We start from the raw sequence: 13,572 nt of genomic DNA, 5'->3' as shown, positions 1-13,572 counted from the left end.
ACTATCACGCAAAAAAAAATTATTTATTTTATTTTTTATTATAAAAATTAAAAAACACAATTTTTTCCTTTTTTTAATGATTTAATTTTAAAAATGAGATCGACGTTAAGAATAATGAGCAATCGCCTTAATTAACATGTTTTTTTAAATTTAATTTTATGTCGTGCATAAAAAAGCGCAAATTAAACGAGTACACAAATGTATTACTGTTTTTTTTTAGGTATAAATTAAATTGTGAATAAAAAAAAAATAAGAAACGCTGAAAGACCTTTATCCTCTGTATCCTGCAGAATTAACAATAATTATAATACTTTTTATTTTAACAATCTAATAATAAAATTATTTGTTTGATATTTAAATTATTCCATATCTGGTAGACAAACAAATGAGTTCGGCTTTTGTAACCACTTGTGACTACGGTAAAACGTAAAAAATCAAGTGAGTGTACACGATCACTTTTATGTTTCCTAAAGCCAAAACTTTAATACAATCCATTATCTCCAGTAAGGTAAGACACCCAGTACCCGATCACTTCATGTACTTGTATGTCTATTAGGTAAATGACCTAGTACCCGATCAGGGAATTAGTACTTGACCACTTCATGTATTTGTATAGAGTAACTCAGTGCCCGATCAGAGAACTAGTATCTGATTACTCATGTATTTGTATATCTATATTTACTAATATAGAATACAAATTGATTTGGTGACAATAGAGCACTACCCCTCCGAGGTGTGCAATACATGGAGTGATCAAGTACTAGTTCTCTGATCAGGTACTAGACTTCTTACCTTACCACGAAAAATCATATCAGTTTAATCACAGTTTTATTATAATTTAAAAATTGATATTTTGTGATTGTCAGGAGAATTAGAATCGAATGTATAAAATTTGAAAGCTCCTACATAATTCCTTAGAGGTACAAATTATACAAGAACCCTTAGAAAATTTGTAATATGATTTTTTATGTTGCGATACTTATGAAAATCATGATCCTGAAGTTAGCAGACAATTAGTAATTTTCGGATTTTTTTTTCACTCAATTAATTTAAAAAAAAAAAAAAAAAAAAAAATACACATGAAGAAAATTTGAAAAATTACAAGTGCAATTTTTTCAAATATTTTTTTTTTGTAGTTTATCGTCTAAAAAAAAATCCAAAAATTATTAGACATTTGCTAACTTCAGTACCATATGAAAATCATATTACTAATTTTCTATGGATTTTTGTAGAATTTGTTCCTCTAAGAAATTATGTTGGAACTTTCAAAATTTATATATATTCGATTCAAACTTCCTTTACAGTTACAAAAGATTCATTCAAAAACTATAATAAAATTGTGATATGAATTTATGACTGAAGTTAACAGACAATCAGAAATTTTTTTATTTTTATTTTCAACAAGTCGATTTAAAAAAAAAAAAAAAAAATATGCAGATGTAGAAAATTTAAAGAACTATAAATGCAATTTTTTTTGAATATTTTTTTTTAATGAGTTTATCGATTTAAAAAAAATCTAAAAACTATCAGACGTCGGCTAACTTCAGTATCATTATGAATTTTCGTGGTAAAGTAAGAGGCCCAGTACCCGATCAAAGAACTAGTGTCCAATCACTCATGTATTTCTATATCTATATTTATTAAATTTTGCTAAATATAGACATACAAATACATGAAGTGATCGGGTTCTATTTTCCTGATCAGGTACTAGGTCTTTTACCTTAGATTTAAAAAAAAATTAATAAGTTAAAAGATTCAGTACCTGATCAGGGAACTAATACTCGATAACTCATATATTTGTATATCTATAACTACTAAATATAGATAAATAAATAAATGAGTGATCGGGAACTAGATCTCTTACCTTTATTTTTTTTGTTTTTCAAAATGAATGTTATATATAAATTTAGTTAATTCATTCATCCAATCACACACTTAAAATTACCAACTATATCATAAGTTCTATAGTAAATATAATATAGGCTTTAATACGCTAATCAATGTAGGCTACGCTGGAGCTATAACTTTGCCTTAACGATGGCAAGTTTTATTTTCATCCAATTGTTTTATTTTATTTTTTGTTAATTTAATTTAATTTATTTTCATTTTTTGTTAATTATATTTTAGGAATATCGGCAGTGAAATTCCAACGATAGATGCGACAGGCAGGGCAGTCAATCTAGCAGTCTGTAGTCGCACTGCTTACAATAAATATTTTATTTTCCATTGATTAATTATTTGTTTGTTAATATTCTTCAGTATCGTTTATTTAAATCCTGAAATATATCGTATTTTTCAAAATAAAAAAACAATCTGAGTGCCCGCGCTTATTTATATGCCAGAGTAGTCGACGTCGTTGTCGTCGCAACTCGGCGGGTGTTGATATTCATTGAGACTAACAAACACTGAAAAAAAGAGGGAAAGAGAGAGGGAGAGATGAAAGAGAGATAAAGGGGCACTCAACTGTTCACGTAAATGTTGATAATAATAACAATAATCATCATCGTCATCGCCGTCGTCTTATTATTATTTTTAAAACTTGTTCTGAATTTTATTTACTTGTCTTTATCTGCGCATAATTTTTACCTTCGTAGCATCGCCAACACTTTTTTTTAAAATAAACATTTCTTCACATCAATCCTCGCGATTAATCTACTTAATTTTTATTAACTTTAAATCTTTACTTAAATCGCGACTCTACCATTCTCAAAAATAATTTCTTTACATACAATATTCATCTTTAAGCGGCAAATAATCGCATTATCTTTACTTTGTCCTTCCATTCTTTTAAATCCATTAGTATATTTATATTGATTTTAATAAAATACGTTTTTTCTTCTCCCTAGTCCACATAATTGGAGAATTAAAAAACGATTTATATTTTTTTTTTGTGAATTGTCCAGAACGGAAAAACATTACTAAGATTACAAATCACAAATGAAATCACAGACTTTCGTTGGTGGTTTGTCAAAGGAGGGCTGTTGTTTTTTTTGTTTCTTGTTGTATTATTTATTATTATTGTTTTTTCTTCATCTTTTTGTATTGAGGATAGGGCGCCGCACATTGCAACTCGAGAACAACATTGTAGGCATGTACTTATGTTTTCAGTTTTTTGAGTTTAGTTGATTATTTTTAAAAAATTTATTTTAAGGATTTAGTTTACGGGATTCAGGTAAGCAGGGGTGGTGTGTCATGACCCACCCCCCTGTCTACGTGTTCATTCCCATCCATTTTCCTTGATCATGTGGGCCAGCTCTATTATAAACTTACCCTCCTTGTATTTTTGACTTGACTCAAACGCGTGCTCCTGTAAATTTAATGGTGAAGAGTTTAAAATTAAATTTTTATCAGCATCGGAACTTAAAGTGTTTCTACAGCCAGTTGGAAAAGTTCATTTCAATCCATGTGTGATTTAATATTAACGTATACGTAAATTGAAGGCCCAGTCAGCGGGCAGAGACAGACGTTTTGATCCTTGGGAAGAAACGAATAATGATTCTGCCCGCGGGCTGAAAGCTGTCGCAATTTAATTAGTAAATTAAAATTACACATAAAGGGAGGGAAGTAGGACATTTTAACCCACGTGTTTAATTGCCTAGACAGGAAAAAAATTCCGGACTGAAGATAAATATTCTTGATTCAAAATTATTTTGAAAACCTCAATTTTCTCGGGTCAAGTAGAAATCTCTGACCAAGACGAAATTTTTTTAACCGAGACAACGTCTTGGCTCAAGAAAATCATGACTTCCTGAAAAGTTTGTCTTCTAAAATATTTTCTTGACTCAAGATTTTTTTTTGTGTACCCGAGCCGAAGGCAAACACGTGGATTGTGATGCCTCTCCTTCTTCCGTGGTGTGTATAAAATTTTTTACCTGAAAGTTTGAACTTCTACCTCTGTTTATGAGAAGAATGGCGCATGCGCTAATTTTTATAATTTGTTTTCTCATAAAAGTGAAGGACTTCCTTCTCTCTAAACAAGACCGGAATTTAAACTTTCGGTGCAGATATGGTGAAAACTCTGATGCTTGTCATTTAAGGACATTCTTAGACAGTATCCACTATTAAAAAATATGCAATGACTTTCAACTGTCATTAGTGTATTAAAATTTCAGCTAATTTTTTTTTAAATTTACATCTGAGCGAAATTGTAAATCCGTTGTCATTTTTTCAATTAATTCTCTAATTTGTGTTAATTAATTGACAAAATTTTGATACGTGTATGACAGTTGAAAGTAATTGAAAATTTTCAAAAGTAGAGGCACTGTCTGAGCACACCCTTGATAGTCATTTTGGACCATTAATTTTATTTACTTAAACGACAGTTCTGACTGCGATTAAACATTATAATTATAAAAATTAGTGTGAATAATAATCAGTAGGACAAGATTTTTGCCTTGTTTTTTAAATGAATAGTTCAAATTTTTGATATTACGGTGAAAATATCGGTCTTAGTAAAAAAGTTTTCGAACAAAAGTTGTTGGAAATTTAATTTTATCAAAAAAATATCTCTTATGATTTTCTTATACGATCAATATTTTCACCATAATTCAAAAATTAAGATTCATAAGGAATGATTCAAAATTTAATTAATTATGAAAATCTTAATTTTGAAATTACGGCTTTTTTATCAGTCCTAAGAAAAAATTATAAGAGACATTTTTTTTAGAAGATTAAATTTCCTACAACTTTTGTTTGAAAACTTTTTTAATAAGACCAATATTTTCCCCGTAATATAAAAAATTTCACACCACTAATTATTAATTATTTTTAAATTAACGCAAAAATCCTGGCCCTAATAATTAGTATTTATAGTTTCTGCTCAATTATAAATTGCAAATGACAACTAACGCTTACGCTAATAATTAATCACACCATTGCTCAAATTAACTTATTATATTCCTGGCTGCTGATACTAAAACTTTAAGTCCCAATGCAGGCAATTCAGACTGCGGGTGTCATCACCCAACTTCACCCTGGTCTAGAATCGTTTTGTTTCATCCCTTGTCGCACCATATTCTATTAATTACAACAATAACAATAACAAACTTACATATTTCCAACCGAGAGTAGTTTTACAACACTCGCAATAAATGTCAGCGACAGCATGAAGTCCAGTTAAGAGAACTCGCTCTTCCGCAGGACCGCAACCAACATTAACTCTGTTTTAAAATTAAAAAGACCACATGGTTTTTAATAATAAAAATCTGATTAAATTGTACAATAAAATTATAAAGAATTTTTGATGATATAATTTATTTCTCTTACACGGAATTGAAGAGATAGGCACGACCTTGGCTGCCTTGGAAGGACTGCAACACAAAGATAAATTAATAAAATAATTAACTTATTAAATTTCTGATTAAAATCAAGTGAAATATTAGTTAGTGTATTTACCTTTGAGATGAGTTCGTCATGATTAGCGAGGTGAGCACGGCAGTGTATGCACGAATAAGTGCGATGGCAGGAGGGTAGATAAGCTTGAAAAGTTTTGACCATCTTTGATCAAATTGACGTCAAGCTAACAATTGTTGTCTTCTTTCAGTGCTCCCTCGGTTATATTTTATATTGATATACAAAGATTTAGCTTTTTGTTACTTTATTTCCTCGATTTAAAACCTAGGATTTGTATAGTTTTCTTTTATTTAGTTTTTTTATTTATTTTTCCTCCAAGTTCCACTTGATCTATGAATCAATTGCAACAATAGTCAATAGCATTTATTTTTTCTACTGTTATTGATTATTTTTATTTTAGTAATTTTTTTTCCTTTATTCGCGGGGGTGGTGGTGCAATTGTGGCCCCGTTCACCGCCGCCTCATACTCCGATCAGCTGTTAAGCTGGTTCAGGCAGCGCCGGTTCGGGGACACCTGTTTTTAAAAATAAACAACAGTTTTATTTAATTAATATCCATTTAAGTATTTTTGTTGAATTTAAATATACATGGAACATATTGGGTAAAAAAAAAAAAAAATAATCCATTCGGAAATTTAAATTGATTTGATTAAAATAATTAATTGAGGTGATGATTAGTGAGTAATTTAAAATGATTTTTTTAACATATTTTAAAATAAATAAACAAAAATTACTAAAAAAAATAATACATCTTTATCTTACACAGTAAAAATTATTGGTAAAATTAACACGTGTGTTAGAAACGGACACACAATATGTGTGGGGAATTTAAACACGAAATTTGTGTTAAAATCTCAACGCAAAATTCGGGTAATACGAGAAGTTCATTAAACACTTTTTAAATGTCAGTGGCGACAAAAAAATGTTAAACTTTTACATTTTATTTTTGTACCATGGAAATTCAGTAAATATAATTAATATATTATGAAGAGATTATCAACAGTAACGACAATTATTATTTAGCAATCAACTATTTTTTGATAGTAAATAATTTTTTTATTAGAGTCAAGGTTTTAAAAGATCACGTGATATTTAATACCAGTTGCAAATAGTAAATCAATTAATTTCTTTTAAAAAAACAAAACCACATTTTTATTTGGCGGAAAAATAATTTTAACATTACATTAAATAATTCGAAATTGTAACTAAATATTTTTTATTGGTATGATAAAAATTCCAGGTTTTAGTAAATGGGAAATTTAATATATTAATAATTAAAATTTTTAAGTTAAATTGACATTTATAAAATGTCCATTTCACTTTTATTTTTCTAATAATTCTTCCGCGACTATCAATTGGCTTTTTACCATATGTTTTGTGTTAATTTCAAAGTAACTCTTAATAAATGTTGATAATTACAATTTTTGTAGCAAGCAACACTTTTAAAGTGTTAAATAGTAGATCGATTTAAAATTTTCAAGTAACACAGTGCAATGTGTTGATTTAACACAAAATAATCAACACAAAAAATTTAACGGACCGTTTTTCCCAGATACACAATATTTCTTACTGTGTCACTTAAAAATAAAACTAATATACATTTCAAAAAAATGTTGACTTTTATATTTTATTTTTGTACCATGGAAATTCAGTAAATATAATTAATATATTATGAAGAGATTATCAACAGTAACGACAATTATTATTTAGCAATCAACTATTTTTTGATAGTAAATAATTTTTTTATTAGAGTCAAGGTTTTAAAAGATCACGTGATATTTAATACCAGTTGCAAATAGTAAATCAATTAATTTCTTTAAAAAAAACAAAACCACATTTTTCCTTAGCGAAAAAATATTTTTAACATTACATTAAATAATTCGAAATTGTAACTAAATATTTTTTATTGGTATGATAAAAATTCCAAGCTTTAGTAGATGGTAAACTTAATATATTAATAATTAAAATTTTTAAGTTAAATTGACATTTATAAAATGTCCATTTCACTTTCATTGTTCTAATAATTCTTCCGTGACTTTCGATTGGCTTTTTAACATAAATTTTGTGTTAACTTTAAAGTGACTCTTAATAAATGTTGATAATTACAATTTTTATACCAAGCAACACTTTTAAAGTGTTAAATAGTAGATCGATTTAAAATTTTGAAGTAACACAGTGAAATGTGTTGATTTAACACAAAATAATCGACACAAAAAATTTAACGGACCGTTTTTCCCAGATACACAATATTTTTTACTGTCTTAAAAATAAAACTAAAATACATTTATTAAAATAAAATTTTATATCGGCTTTTTTTTTACACTGAATTATTCAAAAATGTACTGAACAAAAGTGTTACAATTAATGTAAATAATTTATGTTAATTACTAATTATATTTAATTTTGTAATTATACAACGATAAAAGTACGTAATTAAAAAATTACGTAACTGAGTAATTGCACCAAACATTTAAAAAAAAAATATTTCTCATAAAAATAAAAATTGTTAAGTAATAAAATTTATACTAAATTTATTACAACCGCCACTAATTTTTTAAAATTAAATATTCAAATATTGAATGTAACCCTGAGTAAATTATCAATTATCATAATTTATTAGAAATAGAGAAAAAGAAAAAAAATTGTTTGTAGTATTGGCAAGTCAACGTGAGATTTATTCAAATTCTTAAACATTATTAGTACATTCATCTCTTTCTTTCATTTCATGTTATCTCCTTCTTAAAAAAATAAAAATAAATAAACGCAGACACTTCCAGCCAGACCGGCTTCAAGGTCAATGAACAAATTTAAGTTCATTGAATCGTTCGGAGCGAGGGAAAAAAATTTATGGTAAGTACTGCGATATAGACGGCATTTAGTATCACCAGGAAGATAATAAGTATCATAAGTAACGTTATTCATTTTTTTATTATTTTTTATTGAGTATTAAATCACTTTTTGATGGACAATAACTTGATCATAACACATGCCGACACCTGCGCTAGCAAATAAAATATACGAGACACGAATACAGACTTAACGGACGGAGAGAAAAAAAATATACTTCTGGACGTGGGTTCGCAGATAAAAAAGTTTATTTGTTAAAAAATAAATATATGGGGGAGGGGGCAAAGGGAGAGACTGAAGGAAATATTAAGTTTTCGGGACTCAAATATGGTGAATTTTTTTTTTTTACATTCAAAATAAATAGGAAAATTGTAAGTCGCTCAAAAAAAAAATTTTCATTTCATATATTTATTGAATGCAAAGGAAGTAAAAAAATTTGAATAGTTTTTATTATAAAACAGAAGTCATTAACATCCTGTAAAAAAAATGCGTTCCAAAAAGACTTCAAAAAAGTCCGACATGTGGAATTTTTAAATTTGAGACAGACTAGAAATTTGAGTGAAACTTTTTTCGAACTTTTGTAATTTTGATAGTAAAAAAAAGTTTATCTAAAATTTTATACAAGCGAATTTTGAGTCAAAAAAGACGGTTTTTAAAGCATATTTTTGAAAACGTATTTTTATTACATTTTCCCCTCGTTTTGATTTAGTTTTCAATAGGAATTTTTTCGGAACGCGGGTAAAATGCAGTGAAAATTCGTTTTGAAAACGTTCTTTTAATATCCAAAATTTTCTCATATAAAGTCCTAGAAGTTCCACTCAAAATTCTAATCTGTTTCAAGTTTAGAAAATCCTCGTTTCAAACTTTTTTGGAAAGAATTTTTTTTACACGGGATTTTCCGACTAACTTTCGATTTTTGAAAAAGTATAACTACCGACTTAAGATTGTTAATTTTTTATTTATTAATTAAATTTGAAAATTTGAAAGATTGTTGTTGGGAATTTAGGTATGGTAATCGTGAATGAATCAAATCAATTTATTAAACAAATGAATATTATATCTTTTATTAAAATACGCGCTCTTGGGTATGTCTTCACTCGTAAGAGATTTAGCTTAGACTAACTTATTCTTTTAATATTATTTAACACTGAGGTCCAACAACCTCTCCTCTTTTTGTATAACAAAGATCTCTAAGTTCAAAATATATATATATATGAGTGCAAATGAAGAAAATCATATTGTCTTGCATTTACTTTACTACGACCCAAGTACCTAAGGTCATAAAATTTGATCCATGCTAGCTTTCTTTTCCTTAAGTAAACATATACATATTTTGAACTTAAATATATATACTACGACTTAAATGCAACACTGTTCGAAATATTATTTCGAACAGAATATTTAGTAAAGAGAAATAATTAAATAAAGTATATATAAGAATAAAGATTGATTTTTGTACAGAGAATCCAACAATTGCTAATATTTTGAAGTTGATTATTGAAATACATCTCAAGTAATTTGACCGGGAGTTCAACAGAGTAAAAAAAAATTCAAAATAAAGCTCAATTATATTCACAAGTGATTTTGGAATTTAAAAAAATTTTTTTTGTAAAATTTTACGGGTACTCCGTTTTGCTCTTCCCTTAAATCCTACATAAAAAAAAATATATGTATACTTTTCAATAATTTTTTAATTAAATTTATTTAAAGACTTTTTTTAAAAATCTATTTTTATCTATGCTGCAAATGTGACTGGCACCTCAAGGTTGTCTATTGTATTTTCCATCGATTTCTCCTATTCGAGTGGGAAAAAATTAACCGAGAGTAAGTACTAGTAAAATCAATTATCCAATAAAACAAAAAAAAATTCATAAATATATCAGGACACCAACAAATAATAAATGTTTGTTGAATAAAAATAAATTTAATAAGTCCGTAGATTTATTAAGTGACAGCAAATCCATCGTAAAAAATTTCTAATTAAAAAAAGTAAAAATCATTCAGGAAATAAACAGACATTATCTTATCAATGATTATCATCTGCTATCTCATATATTTACAACTGCGATTAGATTTTTAACAACAAAGAAAACTCAGACTAGTCAACAAAAAAAAACATTGAAATTGAAGTTGAAATTGAAATTAAAATTAGAAGCAGAATTAAAAATCAATGTTAATATTAAAAAGCTAATGTGAGGTACATGAACCGCACGTTTGCTGATAAGTGAGTCACGAGCATAGAATTATTATGTTCTCATGATATTTATAATAACAAATGATATGCGATGAGTCTTATACTTCAACAGTGGAAGTAATTTCATAACAATTCAGCTAAGAAACAAAAGCTTTAATGAAAATTAAAAAAAAAAGAAGAATAATAATAATAATGTAACTGTCTTTGGTATCTAATTTCATCAGTCAGTGACGACATAAAATAACAGCTATTGTATATATAGCCATTAATTTTATTAACGACCTAGCAACCATCACATGACGAGTAGAGGGTAAAAAAAATATCAAAGAATAATGTGATGTTGGCTTGAAGATGTGTTACACAGTAAAAAATATTGTGTATCTGGGAAAAACGGTCCATTATAATTTTTTGTGTTAAATCAAAACATTTCACTGTGTTACTTAAAAATTTTGAATCGATCTACTATTTAACACTTTAAAAGTGTTGCTTGCTACAAAAATTGTAATTATCAACATTTATTAAGAGTTACTTTAAAATTAACACAAAATTTATGTTAAAAAGCCAATCGATAGTCACGGAAGAATTATTAGAAAAATGAAAGTGAAATGGACACTTTATAAATGTCAATTTAACTTAAAAATTATGATTATTAATATATTAAATTTACCATTTACTAAAACCTGGAATTTTTATCATACCAGTAAAAAATATTTAGTTACAATTTCGAATTGCTTAATGTAATGTTAAAATTATTTTTTCGCCAAATAACAATGTGGTTTTGTTTTTTTAAAAGAAATTAATTGATTTACTATTTGCAACTGGTATTAAATATCACGTGATTTTTTTAAAACCTTGACTCTAATAAAAAAATTATTTACTATCAAAAAATAGTTGATTGTTAAATAATAATTGTCGTCTCTGTTGATAATCTCTTCATAATATATTAATTATATTTACTGAATTTCCATGGTACAAAAACAAAATGTAAAAGTTAACATTTTTTTTGTCGCCACTGACATTTAAAAAGTGTTTAATTAACTTCTCGTATTACCCGAATTTCATCTTGAGATTTTAACACAAATTTCATGTTTAAATTCCACAAATATTGTGTGTCCATTTCTCCTCAGATTCTCTTAATTTTAACAATAATTTTTACTGTGTATGTTCCGAGTTGGGTAAAATCGCGCATGTCGATTATCACCAAGTAATTCATATATAAGCTGTATTGATCGTACAAGAGATTTGATCTTGGTAATACGTACTGATAAGGTCGTGGGTCGTGATACAAGCGCCATAAGTTTAAGTCATATCAGCTGTTGATGTATACAAAACATACATACACACAAATTTATATCAAGACTTCTCATTGTTTCTTAATTGTAATCATCATTACTAATACTGTTATCATTATTTTAATATTATGATGTATACTTTACATTCAACAACATCTACGTCTATATATTTACATATATATACACATACATATGTTTATAAACACAAATGTTTTGTTTGATCTTCAAAGATTAGATAGTCAGAAAGGAGAACGTGGGTAATTTTCAGTGAATGAATTTCGGGTAGATGTAGGTCGTGAATCTAGAGTAGGACTCGAGTTGTTATGAAGAGAACAAGTACAACGTGGACATTAATGTCAATTGATGGTATGAAAGCGTACGGAAAAGCTAATATAATGTAAGCAGAATGAGCTAAAGCTAAATAAAACCTGACAGCTGGAATAGATAACACCCAGCAAACAGGTTAAATAAAAAGGGGAAGTCCACTGACAGCTTTCAGTTTTTAAATTATTTTTTCGAGACAAATTACAGGTCCCGTTTTCGGACACTTAATAATTTTCAAAATACGCAATGACAATTTTATGCTTCTGCATTAATATTTTATTTAAATAAAGTATTAAAGGTCTAAAATGGAGCAGTGGTCAAATGCAACTTCTGCCCTATGGAATATAAAAAAAAAAATAAGTAAAGATAAAAAAGCGAAAATGCCTGTCATGAAAAATAATAAATAAATTTTCTATGCTTCTTTACTTGGCTGCGCACATTTTACCCGTACTCATTTTTTTTCCTGTCGCTAGGGCAGCTGACACAAGTTTCCTATCAGCTGAGAATGTATACAAAACTGTAACGAGAGAGCGATAAAGAGAGAAACGATAGTTATGGCTAAAGAAAGACGAGGTCAGATGATCTCTCCCACATCGATTAACTTTTAAAAGTTAAACCAACAAGACAAAGAAATACCGAATAATTATTTTAAATAATTATTTAAATATCAGCTATTAATTATAAAAAAATAAAGCGGGAAGTTTTGAAAATAAAAAATAAATAAAAATAAAAACTAACTGATGCGCAGTTTTACACACGAGTGTTCACTTGCTAATTGCGTTTCGATTTTTCCCACAACTCCGATTACGCAAATACTCAGCTATTATTTAATAATAAAATGAAGTAAAAACTGAAAAATAAAGTATATGAAATATATAAGACGTAATGTAAATAAAATAATAGAAAAATGGCTCAGTACTCAGCTGTCTCTAGGACACTGCGCGTAACGCGTGTTGTCAAAAATCCAAACAAAGACGCGTGCATATATTTATTATATACATATATATATATAATCTATAAATTAAATTTAAAAAATATATATTACACACCTCCATATGCATACGTGGCTACAGCAATAAAGACAGTAAATAGTTATTGTTTAAAACTTAACTTCAACGCGAATCACGGCTTTTATTTCGCATTGAACATAAAGAATAACAACAACTCGTTTTTATCATCACTACACTACAAGCCGCAGTAGCGCAGTCTCCAGTTCAGCTTCTACTTATGCCTTAACTTTAAACAGCACAAAACTAAACTGCTCTCTCTGTGCCTGTTATTGCTCTGGCCAGCGACAGTTCCAAGCGCAAAAACCAGTACCAGTGTCAGTGCTCAGTCTATAATCCAACACTACGACGCAGCTACCACTATACATATATATGTATATATATATATATATATATATTTCTTCTTTATATGTATACTGGGTTCTGTCTTGCTTGCTTCCTCTTGTGGTCTGCGTGTATGTGAGGTACCAACACGGACGTTTCGATTTATTTTGGTTCGCACGAACTTACTTGTGCGCATGCGTGTTAAGCTCCGAGTGCTTCCGGACATCGATGAT

The 13,572-nt window shown here is 28.0% G+C and overlaps 1 protein-coding gene across 1 annotated transcript; it reads right to left on the bottom strand.

The window, feature by feature from the left end:
- Nucleotides 1-2,086: 2,086 nt before the first annotated feature.
- On the bottom strand, nucleotides 2,087-13,332 carry LOC130664703 (protein yippee-like 1). Its single transcript, XM_057464762.1, has 5 exons — nucleotides 13,058-13,332; nucleotides 5,395-5,866; nucleotides 5,266-5,309; nucleotides 5,051-5,159; nucleotides 2,087-3,307 (listed from the first exon to the last, which is right to left on the bottom strand). Exons 2-5 carry the CDS (start codon nucleotides 5,494-5,496, stop codon nucleotides 3,218-3,220), a joined length of 345 nt encoding a protein of 114 aa, XP_057320745.1. The 5' UTR covers nucleotides 5,497-5,866; nucleotides 13,058-13,332; the 3' UTR covers nucleotides 2,087-3,217.
- Nucleotides 13,333-13,572: the final 240 nt, after the last annotated feature.

The sequence above is a fragment of the Microplitis mediator genome, chromosome 3 (assembly GCF_029852145.1).
Source record: "Microplitis mediator isolate UGA2020A chromosome 3, iyMicMedi2.1, whole genome shotgun sequence".
Classification (NCBI taxonomy): Eukaryota; Metazoa; Arthropoda; class Insecta; order Hymenoptera; family Braconidae; genus Microplitis; species Microplitis mediator.
Note: the sequence above shows the minus strand (reverse complement) of the source record. Positions and strands in the feature narration are given on the sequence as shown.